General features: G+C 42.1%; 1 protein-coding gene across 10 annotated transcripts in view; it reads right to left on the bottom strand.

Moving 5' to 3' along the window:
• Positions 1 to 15,426, bottom strand: part of RBM20 (RNA binding motif protein 20) — a 131,083-nt gene that overhangs the window by 46,493 nt on the left and 69,164 nt on the right. Inside the window, exon 1 of one of the 10 annotated variants that reach the window (XM_040564144.1) lies at positions 6,625 to 7,080. The exons of the other annotated variants lie outside the window; for them this stretch is intronic. Within the exon in view, the coding sequence (XP_040420078.1) occupies positions 6,625 to 6,653 (29 nt within the window). The 5' untranslated portion in view covers positions 6,654 to 7,080. Of the gene's footprint in view, positions 1 to 6,624; positions 7,081 to 15,426 lie in introns of those variants that run through there. 10 annotated transcript variants of the gene reach the window in all.

Genomic DNA, 15,426 nt, shown 5'->3' with positions numbered 1-15,426 from the left:
TGCAGAGCTCAGGAACACCGAGCTCAAGCAGCCCCTGTGCGAGCACAAGCTAAAGGCTCACAGCGCTACGCACACAGCTCCAGTACAGCAGTTTCTCTTATCCTTAGCATCTAGTTAGCTTTGTACTCCACTCACGGGGGCTTTGAAAAGAAAAGAAACCCTTGAGATGACAAATGAAGACTTCTGCTTTTGAAGAAATTTATCCAAAGGTTACCATGTAAAAACAGAAGGCCAGGTCTAAGCTCTGCGAACCAGAATAACTAATTTAACAACAAAGCAATGCCACCAGCTGACTCTTTACTGACAAGTCCTTCAAAAAAAACCCTCAGTTGTTTCATTACTAACTGCAATAGTAGTAACCACCTTCCCAAAAGCTGATTGCTTTGTTATTGCTGCCTTTCTAAAAAAGAATATCTATATATCTATATAGATATATAGAGATATATAGATTTTTTTTTCAGAAAAAATGTCTGGCCTTAAAGAAAACCTCTTCAAATACAAACTGATTCATCTTTCCATATAAAGACACTTAAACTTGTCATTTCAAATCTTGCTTACCATTTAGCTCAGCAATTAATTGAGATGCTCACTGGCTGATACTGCCACCCAATGGCTTTTTGGTTTCTAACAGTTGGAAGAAAAAAAAAAAAAAAACAGAAAATAATAATAATTAAAAAAAAAAAGCAGATGCTTATTATTACTGTGGAACCAGTTCTGCCTCTGCTATGGGAACAGAAAGTGCCTGGGCAGGGCACTTCCACTAAAAAGATCTTATGAAAAATGAATATATATGAAACATTAAAATAGTCGTTTGAGGAAGATGGAAAAGTGGGAAGTTCTCAGAATTCCACCTGAATATTTGCACCAGCACCTCGAACAAGAAATACAGGTGAGCGACCCACTGGGTGCAACCGCCTGCTGCTGCAGGCTGGGCACAGCCACGCGCTGCTGGGGATGTCCAGGGCCGAGCAGCAGCCTTCTCCTCCTCCGTGTGCCCGAGCTGCTGGCCAGCAACCAGAGATGCCACCAGGCAATTATTTTTTTTTTCCTGACATTCAAGAACCAAGCAAGATTTTCAGATGGAGAACCCAAGCGTTCAGTTTACCCAGCAGGAACACACTTATTCACAGGTGTGGTGACAGGCCCTGGTACTGCATGTGGGAAGCTGGGTGGCTAATGCCACCCCAAACTGCCAGGAGGCTGTATGCCTGGCTCAGCTCAGCATTACCTGGCACACAGCAAATGCTGGCTTGGCCCTCGCAAGGATTAGTGAGGGAGAGGGATCAAATAGGTAATCTTGCAGCCTCTGAAAACGTGTCTGTGTAGAGAAATCAAAAGGGTCCTCAAGAAGAGAAGCAAAGGTGTTAAGATAAAGACCAAGAAATACAAAATTTTGTCTCCGTTCGTGCAGTCAAATCCACGTGACAGATTTCTTTGCCTGCAGGATTAGTGCCTGTAACATAGCTCTGTCCACATGGATGCAATTACCTTCCTGCACAAGTCAGTTAGAGATAAATTAATTACTTAGAGGCTGAAGACACTAGCTCTGCTTCCAAGGATTTTATCACCAAGTCGAGAGTTCCCACTGCGAGTGCTTACGACAGCAGGAGGAAGGAAAAGGAGGCGCTTCCTGCAGAGGTGGGGCCCCGAGCCCAGGGCACCCCGTGTCCTCCCAGCACAGCGGCTCCGTGCTGGGACCCAGCCTCCCAGCACGTGCTGGAGCCGTCTTTAGCCACGTCCCGGTGCCCGGGGGACACCACGTGTAACACACCCGTGGCAGAGAAAGCACAGTGCAAGGAAGGAGCTGGGTTTGTCACATCCAGCCTGGCACACGCTCACTGTTTTGTGTAACAAGGGTGTTGCCCTCTTCGTTTCCCTTTCCAGTCCTGAGCAGCGCTAAAAACATCTCCCTGCCTTGGGTCAAGACAGCCCCGTGTGTGTGGGCGCTATTTCTGCTGGAACTGGGGGCGGGGGGGGGGGGGGGGGGGGCACCAGGGCTGCACCCACCAGGACAAACCCCAAACACCGACCACAAACTGCTCCTGACTCAGCCAAACACCAGCTCCATCAGCAGCGTGGGCCAAAACCTGCAGGGAGCAGGACTGCAGCAAGGAAAACAAAGAATTAGGTTTTTCTCCAGAAGGTCACAGAGGGTGGTAGAAATACGATGCTGCATTACTACGTATGCTACAAGGCCCCACTGATTTTTTACTTTAATGTAATAATTTAATTCACAAAGCACTGTACTGTGTGGTAACCTACTCTTTTTGTCCCTTTGTTGTTAACAAACAAACATCCTGCTTTACTTTCTCAGTCTGCATCTGGTCGTGATGAAAAACATTTTCATGAGCATTTGATGTGTCATAAGCAGTGGTAAAATAATTCCCTCCAATACAGCTGCAATTTATTTTCCACATAGAAAGCGTAAAAAATCACAAATTTTTGTAATACAAAATTACAAAGTACAAAATTGCAAATTTTGGTAATAGGAATTACAAAAAATTACGGTTAAAATGCTGATTTTCCTTTTAGAAAAATTTTGTAAATATTTTGTTCTGTATTCAGAGCAGCGTAAGACATACACAAGGAAAACACCAAGACAACAGGGAGCTACGACTGGTTTCTGCTGGGTGTGCATGCAAGGTGTGCATCTTTCTCTGCAGACAATTACTATGTGAATGGAGATGGAACAACCACTAGATGGGGATGTCCAACTTCAGAATGTTGGAAACCCAATAGGAGCCTTATGGCCAGCCTGTGCAATAAAACTTTCTCAAACTATCAAAACCAAAACCAAACCAAAACAAAAAATAAAAAAATAAAACCATTCTTGCATTCTCTCCATCTTTCTCTCGACCAAGCTAAGGACAGATGAATTGACTCATGAGGCCCTGGGCAACCTGATCCGGTGGTTGGCATCCCTGCCCATGGCAGGGGGTTGGAACTTGATGATCTTTAAGGTCCCTTCCAACCCAAGACATTCTATGATTCTATGAAGACAGGTAGAAAATGATATCAGGTCAATGTATGTATTCCCAAACTGAGATTAAAATAGTTTCAATAAATATACAGAGAAGACAAAATGCTGCTGCATCTCCCCTGACCTCCTAGCAGTTTCTCACACTTCTGACCACCTATCTCCCTTCTCTGACAAGGCATCTTTTGGGCCTTCCCTTGCTTTTGGTCTTCCTCCCATCTGTCTGCCCTCTTCTCTACCCTGCCACCCTTACACATCCTCTCCTTTCCCATCCAGCATCTGGCTATCACATTTTGCTACTTCTCTATCCACAGCCTTTTCCTTTCAAGCTACAGCTAGAACTTAACATGCATCACCTGTCTCAATTAATGGGACACCCATCCCTTCATATCATTTGCATGGCCCCAACCCCTTCAACCCATAACAGAGTTGCAGCACATATGTCCCCCCCCTCTTCTAATAGCTGAGTAATTCCCCGGGTGTGAAGGATAAGATCTTAGTCCTCAGCTTCAAACCCTTCACAGCATTGGCAACACTCTTTTCTTTTTCACTTTATCAGCTTGGGATTCCACCTGCTCCTCACAAGCACAAGTGCATTGAAATTCAAGGACCCTTTTCCCTCCATCTCAAATCCCCTCAACTAATATTTCCCTTCTCCCCAGTGTCAGAAAGCAAATGGCCAAATAATCATGAACAGAGAAGTAGAGCTGTGGGGAACCACTCCGAGATACTCAAAGATATTTCAGACATCATTTCAAAATTGTAGCATATGTCAAGAGAAGGATGCGTATGAAGTCAACCTCCTCCCATGTGCTCACCTTTACATACTGGTGGCCTCAGCTTGTAACTGCAAGAGAATTTGATTACAGCTTGCAGGCAATGCAGACAATCTCATGCAGGAATGATACCATCTGAACATGATTACTTGCTTTAAAAGAGCACATGGGAAGTTCTTAAGTGTACAGAAAGCTGTTGTGAACAAATCTACAGCAGACACCTGGGGAACCCTGTAAAAAGTTGCAAACAAAACATAGTCTATTCCCCTGAAAGTAACAGTACATCTCCTTTAAAAATGCCAATGAATATAAGAGCAAAAAATGGTTAACAAAAATAAGAAAAAAAGGTTATAAAGGTTTCCCTAGGCCTCGTGTGCAAAATCTAGGATTTATTTCTAAAGCTGCATTTCAGTTAAAATTTAATGTCCAATATGTTTTGTCACGGCTTTCAACTAGAAAATAAAAGTAAATACAGAAAGCATTGCAGGCTGAATTCTTGCCCTACCACTTGTCTTGGCCAAAGATGAAATACTTATCGATCTCAGCAGTACAGGCTCAGCCTCTGCTGGGAATTTGCTGTAACATATCTGAGATCTAAGGAGACGCCACTCTGATGCTCACACAGGAGCCTCAGTGCATTTACAATACAAAACTCAGTCCAAAATTTGCACATGAACAAGCGCACAGTGATAGACTAAAACCAACTAAAGCCGTCATGATTCTTCGAGAGTTACACAGAACTAATTCAGGTGTATCTTCTGATTTATGATGAAGATATATTTAAAATACATGTACATCAAGAAAGACTTCCTCATTTTAATTGACTTCTCAAGTATGTACTCAAAATAAACTCCAAGACAAGGTCACTATAAACTGCTGAAGACCCGAGGAGGATGCTTATTTTGCTCCCCCAGCTCATTTTCAGCTACAGGTACCGTGTGCAGTCAGAGAGCTCCCATACCTCCCGAGCTGCAGGATCTGGTAAACCTCAGACAGGCTCATTGCAGCCCCTCTCGTGCTGTGTCTCTGACTCTAAAAGGACATTTCACCATTTGCACCGGCATCCTGTGCAGTCAATTATGCTGTGGAATTCCTTCCCGTCAGGCATGAAGAAAATAATTCAGAGCATTATGCTCGAGCATACCAGCATCTGGGTGGGCACTCCAATTTATTAAAAGAATAACTATATGTGAGCATCAGAAAAGATTTTAACTACAGCTCCATGAAAGATCCTGCACAGAGATCTCTTGAGGAGCTGCGGACAATACTCCCAAAAGGAAACCCGAGCCCATCCTCGGAATTACAACATCATCCACTACAGCAAGGAAGCATAAAACAGCTCATTAGCAGCCCTATCAAGTAGCGGACCTAAAGCCAGCTCCAAAGTTGCCCACACCTGTCTGCCTATAGTGCCTGCCAAAAAGCCAAATTCCACCGAGGGAAGAATCCTTGTCCCACTTGTACATCTGGATGCTGCGACACCCAATATGCTCCGGGGGACCCGCGGGTATGACGGCAGCGGGGCTCACAGCAAGGGAGACGAGAGGAGCAGAAGGGCACTTGCGCTGTAAGAATCCCCTCCCACAGAAATGCGTTTCACACCACTCTTTTGAATGTGAAAACCCAAATGCCATTAGAAGTATCTGTCACTTTGGAGAAGCACTAGGAGTAGTCCAGCAAAAATTATTCCATGTCCTGGAACAACTATTTCTGGTACATCTCGTTCATGTATAACCTGAAAGCACAAGAGCCCTGCTATTATCTTAGGAACTTATTTACTGTTGGCGTCCCGAGTTGTTCTTTTGATAGACTAGGAGCAAAATATTTTAATAATGTAATAGTTACTCTATAGTTTCCCCCTAAACCCTAATGCCACAGCTAAAAGCCTTAACAATGGTAAAGCTGAACAGAACTCCTAACACTGAGCCAGAAAATCTGCCTTTTCACACACCATCATTCACCACGATCTGAATACTTCATTAGTCTCCCAGGATCTGTTTTGCAGTAGTGGGATTTTCGTTAACATGCTTTATATATGCTTTTATAACGTGTTTTTTTCCAGACTACAAATAGCACAACCACATCACACAACACTACAAACGATGGGCACGGCTTCAGCTAGAAAACGGACATTTTATCCCTGTGGAAATGTTCTCTAACCACAGTGAACTGCTAGATCCATGATAATACAAGATCATTGAAGGGGTAAGAGGAGAGAAATGCAATTTTTTTTTTCTACAGAATTTAAAAAGATACCTCTCTGTAGCAGTCTTGGAAGAGTGAAAAAGAAATGCTCTTTAACACTAGGGATATATTTGTGTTCCTTCCTGCTACAATTAGCATTATTGCTATCAGAAATATGCTGCAGCTTTACAGGGACTCGTCTAGCAAAAGGAAGGAAAAAGCCGGGAAGCTGAGCACAGAGTACAACAGGTGTAAGGGGAAGGTGTAAGGAGGAAGGCAACTGACTCAGGAGTAGGGCAGGAATTCAGCAGTCCAAAGGGCTGGTTCCTGATCCGTGTGAAAAAAACTGCGGCCTCAGCTGGAGATAAAAGTGCTCAGAAGCCTGGTCAGTTATGTACTAAGTAGAGATTTGTGTTGCAGTAACAGGTCGTGTATCATGGCAAAAAGTGCAGGAGATAAGTTCAAAAGGCTCCTTGTTACACGTAGGAGGGCAGCAGCTGATAGCAACCTACTTTCAAGGCTTCACCTCCCTACTACAGCATTGAAACACCTCACTTTTCCCCTACCGTGTTTTACCATTTATCTTAAACAGAAATTTTAAGGTATCCCTACTTCTGGGGAAAAGGCTATAAAAAAAATCTGGTAAAAGGTAACATCCACAGCAGGCTTTTTAAGATAGTTACCTACCTTATGAAGATAATAATAATCAGATCCATTGCCAACAGCCGCAGGTTCTTCTAGCACGTGAAGGACTGTACCCTTACACAAACCCAGAGCATCAGCAGCTCCAACTCAGTGCTGGAGGATGCAGGGCTGCACCCAGCCTCTGGACATGCAGACTGCCCTGTCTAACGCACCAGCTCCTGCCCTGCACCATCACCCGTCCATCACAGAAGCAGAAATTGAAAACCCCGCAGGCTGTTGGGATAACAACTTAAGTCCTAACCAATAACCCCCTCCAAAACAATATATACTTTTTTTTTTTCAATGTGTTATGCATAACCGGTGCCCAGCTGCACAGTAGATGGCAGTAAATCTTCACTTGTCACTGTTACAGACCCTCCGGCTTCACTCCAGAATTGAAAGAATTTGTGAATACATTTATGGCATTCTCCAGCATGCTGTAGGAGTAAACTCAGCTCAGCTACATTCATCTTTAGCTTTCTCATCAACCTTTTCCATAGGTATATGCACACGTATGACATTACTATTTCACACATGGCTCATTCTCAAAGCTCTTTTATTATGAAAAAGCAGTGGGATGTACATGCAGCTTCGCACTATCAGATGAAGACTGGCTTATTTCAGTGTAATATAATCCAAAAATGTATGAAACTTAAAACACAGAATTCTTAATCACAGCTGTAAATGTGTTGACACATAGAGGGTGAGGAAGGGAAAAACATACTTGGCGTTGCTGACAGTGTGTCAAAGAGTATTACCAGAAAGGGAAGCAAGCTACAGCACATGATTTGGACAACACCTTGGGACACAGGATTTTATCTTGATTTAGACTTTCTTCCACAGAAAAACACCCTCCTGCTGCCGAGCCCTTGAAAAGCTCTGAATCTCCCTTCTTGAGCTCTTAAACGCTCATCATTTAAGCATTAAGAAAGCTTTAAAATGCTCCACATCCCAGTTCTTGTAAGGTAGGTTGCTAAATCATGTTTCATCTATGGATATCATCTCCCAGGAATTTAGAGGCCACGTGAAGCCATAACAATTGAGATAAGAAAATTATTTTCATAAAGGGTTTGATCCAGAACACTGACTGGAAGAAGTGTTTCCAGTTCCCTGACTGGTCTTTGGATCAGGCCCAAGGTGAGCAAAGGTTTGCCAGAGTAGCATTCTGATCACATTTAACAACGCTTAAGTGGCCATAATTTCAGTGAAATTGTACCATTCACAGCAGCGAGGAAGTCAGTCCCATAAGTGCCTTCTCTTCACTATGAAGCACACGAATGAAGCTCATCTCTAAACACACTGTTATGCCTTGTGGTGTTCCAGAGGCTCATAAAAAGAAATGAGGAAGCACAAAACAATCTCTTTTTATATAATACTAATTAAATTAGATTAATATTGTACTAACTTGTAACAGCACAGAGAAATCTGTTTTATATCACATCTTTCTTCCAGACAGCATTCCAAAATAATTTTGCTGCCAGCTCTCACACTCCAAAAAATGACTTAAAAACCACCTTGCGACCATCTGTACAAGTCTCATAACTTCCATCCAGCACTTGAGCACCAGCCCTCTGGGAATTTCGTGCTAGCATTCACGATCAGTATTTTGGCATCCGCACAGTGCAGCGTGGAAGTGTGAAATCTTCAGGACTCAAAGCCTGACCAGAAATGTCTTCTGACCATGCTTCATTTATATAAAAGTCAAACTGCTACTGCAGTTCTGTTTCTCATGAGCAGCAGTTGAATTGCTTGCAAGGAGCAATTTGCCTGCAATCCTGCAATCGCCTCTGCATTGTTCCAGGGTGCTGGATGGTTCAGGACAGTGATTTGTGCCATGACTAGCAAACAGTGCTGCCCTTGTGCCCCCCCTGTTAAGCGTGGGACTTGCATTGCAGTGAGGGAAAATGCTTACAAACAATACATCTTCTCTTCAGCTGAACAATGTCATAGACTCTGTTGTTGTTCTGGTTTTTGTTTTTGCTTTTTTTTTCCTTGTAATTTTGAAGTATTCTGTACATGTATTTGACATTTTCTACTTTTCAAAAGGCCCAACAGGAACTTATACCAACAATTAACTGCAGAAACAAAAAGGAAAGAAAAAGGTATCTCTTAACAGCAAAATGGTAGCTGCCATGCAGATGGGCTGGATGCAGTGTAATATCTGGTCAAGCGTGATTTGCTTGAACCCAGGAAAAAAAACTTAGGAAAAAATTATTAAGAAACAGAGAAAAGCCATACATTTTGACAACCCACCTGATGTCAGCCAGGGCAACTGCAGAAGGTCCTATAACAAGAAGTCTATCTTTGGAGCGGTGAAAGAGCTGAGCCCACTTAAAGTTGATATCAAGAGAATGCGTACAGATAAAGCGAACACTAGAAATGTTCTACCCAAAATAAAAGTTTTAAATACTGCTTGTTATTTTAAGAGATTTTCTTTTCCTTATTATTTTTCAATGTTCGCAAAAGTGAGCAACTGAAATTAGGACAAGTACTTCTAAGAAGCTGCAGAGGCAGAGCAGAAATGGCAAAAAGGCACCCACAATGAAATATACACACGTACATAGGTGTACCTAAATATAAACCACAGATACAACACGCAGATTAAGAGACACACAGGCAAACTACATTAAGATGACTGTATTCTCAAAATGATGCTTATGTGTAGAACATGTCGTGTAGTTGTGGACAACATAGCACTGGCTACCTACAATAGCTTCACCCATTTTGAGGGACAAGACTTTGTAAAACCGTGATGTTCTCTGAAGGTCAGGGCATTTGCACCTTCACTGTCTACACCTGCGCAATTTATGACCTAAGTCACCCTGTTAGAAACCTATACCACCTTCTCATCCTTTAGATGCTCATAGCATTGTCACGAGGAAGAAGAGGAGCTTGCTTGAAGCCTACAAGTTATGTCCTTATTAAGAAGGGGGGTGTGCCAAAGATTTTAAAGTTTTCAAGAAGCCGAACAAGAACTTTGAGGTTGTACCTATGAAAGGTCTCGGAGGTCTGAATTCCACCTTACCTGTTTGGCTAACCAATAGCAAACACTTCACCTCTCATTCCCTGGGCCAAGCCCACCGGTTTCACGCTGCTTCACATCTACATCCTTGCCAAAAGCTCAAACTCCTCCACACCACCGGGACAATTTCAGCCCAAGGCTCCTGCTCAGCCCAGCATAACTTGCTTTACTTGAAGTAAAGAGAAACCTTGCTGATTGTGATCTGATATTTAACAGCTTATGAACACATATTCCCCTTCACAAAAATTGAAATTAAAACCCAATCAGACTCACATATTTCATTGATTTCATTGCTGAATTTTTATAACCCCTCCCCCCAAGATATTCCAATATTTTCCAGGCAGCATTACCAACCACGATTAGAGCTAAAAACTTGCCAAAGAAAAAACTGTGATACGCTTTAATAGAAGACCCTGTGGTTATTTGCTTACCCACTAATTCTCCCAGGACAACGAAACGTGTTTTAATGTTCAGGGGGCTAATCATGGGTTTAAGCCAATGGTATAACTCAAATAACCACTTCTGTTGCTTCCAGTATAAGCAGCACTGAAATTCTGTGGTGGATTCAGGCTTTGTCCCAAGTCAATGAAGTCCTGTGGTACAGTATTATATTTATACACTTACTCCTGAGCAGCATTTGCTCTACTCTTATTGTAGGATAAAGTGTTCAGGAAAAGAAAGCAAGAATCCTAGCGGTGACATGTATGCACACTCAGTATAGAGGAGCTAATCTTCCAGCATGAACAAAATGAGCTAGATAAGCATCTCTTCACACTCCATTAAGTTATAAGCCTCCTCAATATCAAAGTCAACATATGACAGCTGAGTCGTATACAGTATTTATGTGATGTCCACTTGTTCAATATAAGTGCCCTTACAGAACCTAAAGATCTTCACCCAGAGAGGAAATTATAGACAAGTCTCCAATACTGAGGCAGTGAACACACATGATCCAGACAAACTCACAGACTTGTGACCTTTCTAATTACACCCCACTGGGAGCAGCTCACTGGTCTGTGGACGATTCTATTTTTGGCAACAACAAATCACTGCAAGTTAGCTTCTGTCTGAGAGTCTGGAAGCCAGCATACCTGAACTGTCAAATATCTCTGCATTCCTCACCCAACGCTTGCTTTGCTTTAGCAAGACAGACAAATCCATGCCATCCCCAACCTGTCCAGGCTTTAATTCTGACACAGGTATTGGCAACACAACAGGACACTACGGCGTGGCATGAAGAGGCACTCTGCAGTTCTGGCTGCTGGTCATTAGGCTGTTCCAATGACTTTAAAAGGAAGAGAAAAGGGATTTCATAGAAAATCTTTGCTCACGAACTGGAAATCAAAATAGGGGATGAAGGAAAGCAGTTAGGGATAACGAGAGATTTACACCACTTTTTGCTGTTTCTCCCATTCTCACCTTTTCACTGCCTCCCCGACAGAGAAATGCAATTTAGGTTTCCTGTCTCTCCCTGGAAAATACTTATTCAGGCTTTTTCTTCTCCTTGCAAGTTTTGGTTCAGCCCTGACCCTCTACCTCATTGCCTTTTCCTCCTCTCCTCTCCTGGTACTACACAAAAATCACGGTTTTGTGAAGTTTAAGGCTGGGAAGAGCCACTAGGTCGCCCTGCATTACCCTGTGTGCCACGGCAATGGGGTGCTTCCCCCAGCTACCCCAGTAACGTGTGTTCGCCTAAAAGCAAGACTGCCTGAGCAACACTGCAGTCTTGATCTAACTTAGTCAAGAGACAGAGAATTAATTGAGTTGTCTCCTTTTGGTTTGTTTCAGTGGCTAATTTCCTTTACTATTAATGTGGAATTGTATTTGGATCTTAATTTATATATCCATTTCCGAACTTACTATTACAGATTTGGCATTAGAATGTTTCGTGCTAACAAGGACCCAACTTGCTACACAAATGGAAGTTGCAGTCCTATTGTTATTTAACATGGCAGTATTCTTTATGGCACTAGTGAACAGCAACTTTACTCCAAACTTTGTGAAAATACTGAATAAGACTGTTTCCAAATCTCTGGTATCCCACAGAAAAGACCCCTTTTGAAGGAAAATCCCTACAGCTTTCAGACTTTTTTTTAACTCAGCAATTTAAATATCACTCTAACATTGTGGGTTTTTTTTCTTCCTTTTTTTTTTTTTTTTCCTAAAAATCAAAAGACCGGGAGTTATGGAGCAAAATACCTTGCAAAAATTAAATCTTACAATCTATCTACTGACCTTTATCAAACAAAACTAAAAATCTCAAAGAAAAAAAAAAAATTCAGCAAACTTTTTCCTTTTAACAGAAGTTTATGCTGACTGAAATAATTATATTTCTACCTTTGAAGCTTGCTTGCTTGTTTTAGTCTTTATCAATGGAATTCATCTTAAAAATTCTTGTTATTTTGTCCCATGTTGGCATTGAACAAACTGCACTACAGCTACATGGACCATCCCAGTCACCGTTTTTCAGTGGTTAGCACTTCTTCAATGGTCTGGATTTATTCCCACTTTCCATGAATTTTGAAACTATTAGGAGGACAAGCATCTTAGTGTACTTTTGGATCCAACTCTCAGGATTCCTCAGTGCAGCTAACCAGACTGGTTAATTCTCAGTGCAGTTCTACTAAAATAAACATTATCGTATCCTCATTAAATAATGACTTCAGCTTCACATGATACAACTAGGTTATCTTGCTACTTTCCAAATAGAAAAATGAAGTATTTATTAGAAAGTGAAGTATTTAATAACTAGTTGTAGTTTTACATCAATTCTAGCCACTTTAGTCTTTAACTGGTACTGGGTCTCTCTCTTCACTAGCATCATTCTTCTCCATTTAAATTCTACCATCAACCTCAGTTTTAATTATTTCATTTTTACCTTCACCACCAGAATGCCTTGTTGATTTTTCAGTTATTGAGGGGAATGAATGCAGTGATACTTTGCAAGTGCTTCTAAACAAAATCCCAGTTTAATTTACACATTTCTCTTTTTTTTCTTCTCAATCAACTTTGATCTAAAATTTTCCCCAGAGTGACAAAGTTTCACCCTTCTGAAACACCAGATCAGCAAGTTACCCATATAAACCAGCATATGGCTCTTCGAAGCGAAGTAGGTCATGCTCACCGGTCCCTAGGCAACCACCAAATCTCATTCCCTTGATCAATTCATCTGTATCCCTGCTCATGACGTCTGAAATAGATTCAGCTGGTGTTGTGTGCACTGGTTTTTGTATTAAAAGATTGTCCATTTTTAGCAATGCTAAGTGTGCTCCAATTGGCTGCATCAGATCTCTGGTATATTGAACGGCCTATTTTTAAATATTCCATATCTGTTTTTATTTTCCTCCCACATACTGCTGCACAATGGACTAGTTCCCACCAGTCTCTGGTTTTATTCAGTGATCTGTAATGGATTATTTTCCAGAACTTGGTTATCAGATTAATGCTCATGCAGTCAAAACTCAGTGGCTATGAGTTACTCATTCATTCCTTAATGCTGTAACACATAGCATCATTTTTTTATTTTTTGTGCTCGCCCTTTCTAAAACTATGGATGGCCATGGGAGCAGAGAGGGAAGTTACAGAACGCACCCTGTAGCAAACTCCTTACACCACACACACAAACAAGCAGTGTGTCTGGAAGTCTGAGGAATGAATGGGCACTGTACTGAAAGGCGAGGACTAGCAAGCACGAGGACAGAGCCCTAGCTTAGGCAGATGTAAATTGGCCACGTTCAGGGCTGGGCAAGCTTCCTTTAGGAGCTGCATCTACTGCTCAAAGCCACCACTCAATCTAGATAACCGGATGCAGCAGTGGTTCAACTACTGAAGTATCCCATGAGTTTTATGACCCCGGTGACACAAATATTTTCCCCAAGGTTTCAGCAATGCACAGCCTTTCTTAAAATTGCCAAAAATAACATCTCTCTCCTGCTCATCTTCCACAGGCCCCTCAGTGCTACGTGAGCAATTTCTCTTCCAAGTATTTTGTAATAAGGGATAAATTTGTTCACAGCAAGCTGAGCTCAGCTCGTACATTCAAATTAGCAATGGGGCATAATCTTATAAATTAAATGCAGATTCAATGCCTTCCTCCTATTTACTTCTTGTAGTGTCCAAACAGGCTTCATCTTCCAGTTTGTGAGGTACAGGCTGCCACATGGAGAGAGCTCTTCATCTCCCTGGATTGTGGCTCAGAGTTGTAGCTGGAAAAATCCCTGCAGTCTAAGGCAACCTTAAGGATCTTTCCCCTACATGCCTTCCTGCAGGGCATGGCTTTCTTGTGTGCATCTGCAAAGCCAGAGCCATGACCACATTTACACCCTCCCAGGGACTTGTTTCTGCTGCACTATCACAGAACGAATTTTGTTGGCTTATAAGGAAGCAGTTTATCAGCTGCCTCCTGTCTCTCTTCCTTTCTCCTGACAACTGTCTTTTGGAAGGAGATCAAAACTAAGAACAACAGCAAGATCTTATTCTTAGCTACTTCTGCAGACAACTTATGCAGATAGGAGTAGAAAGGTAAGAAGGCCCAGCCTGCAAACCTAAAGTTAGGTGATGATCGGGAGGCTAGAGCAGGCTACCAGAACTAAGGGATGGCTGTTGACTGTACCCGTTTGTTATAGAAAAGCAGGCAAATATACAGAAATTAAACATGCATTTTCCTACTGACATAGTCCATACTTTGATTTAAAACTGGTGGAAAGCAAAAATTGAACAAAATACATGGAATGTAAAGGAAAATGAGAAAAATGTATCTTTTTAAAATGCTCTTGCAGATGAGGGATGGGTATGAATCAACATTTTCCTGTTCATGGCTGGAACACAGTGTCACTTATGGGTACCTATATTAAGAGAAACAGAGGAATAAGGGAAACTTTATTCCTATTGATTAAAATCAAAGCACTCGGAGAAGTATTTTTTCAATATTGCAATACTGTGCACAATACTGCTGTCATAATCTTTTTGTGTGGTTCACATTCACACAGCACATGTCCTGCAATACCTTAAAACAATTTAAAAATTATAGGAGCATGTATCACGCTGAGCAGAAATATGATTTGATTTTGGAGAAAACAGCACCAGGCTATCCTGGTGATCTTCAGGATAAGCAGGAACACTTGCCTGGGATGAAGGGAAACTTAGGGCATTTCCAATACCTCAGGAGAGAACTGTGATCCACCACCAAGCACAACCACTGACAAATCCCTGCAGCCACCATGTCACGGGAGGAGGTGACAGTCATATCGGACAAGCAGCATTAAGTGACAACACATTTTTCATGCACACGCTCAGCCATGCAGTCAACAAGAGGTGAACTAAATATCTGCTTGCTTTTCACTGTGAAAGCAGGCTGAAGCTGTTTAAGAAAGACAGAAACAAAAGAGAAATGTATCCAGACTTCACACCTCAATGCGATTGCCACACCAATTGCAGCTTATCTTAATAACAGCATCTTTGCACTAGCCCTCCTGAGCAACAAAGCCAAAAAACCTAACAATAACAGGCATGTAGGGAAAGCTGTTTTCATTCCCTTGTATCCCACTGGTTCCAGGGACCAGTGGTTTGGGGCCTTGACTTTGCTGTGCGACTGGTGTTCACATAGCTGCAGCCTTAAAACCTGCTGGGCATGACCGCCTGCAGACACAGCAGATTTCCATCTGTCTTCATCATCAAGCTGTGGCTGTCAATCCCACCAGCTTCACGGGAAACCCTGGTGTTACCAATCAGCTTAGCCTACTGTGCACACGCCACGCAGTTATAAACCATAAAATTATTGTTTT

This window comes from Cygnus olor, chromosome 7, assembly GCF_009769625.2.
Source record: "Cygnus olor isolate bCygOlo1 chromosome 7, bCygOlo1.pri.v2, whole genome shotgun sequence".
In the NCBI taxonomy this organism is placed as follows: domain Eukaryota; kingdom Metazoa; phylum Chordata; class Aves; order Anseriformes; family Anatidae; genus Cygnus; species Cygnus olor.
The sequence above is the reverse complement of the archived record's forward strand: the minus strand, read 5'-3'. Positions and strand labels throughout refer to the sequence as shown.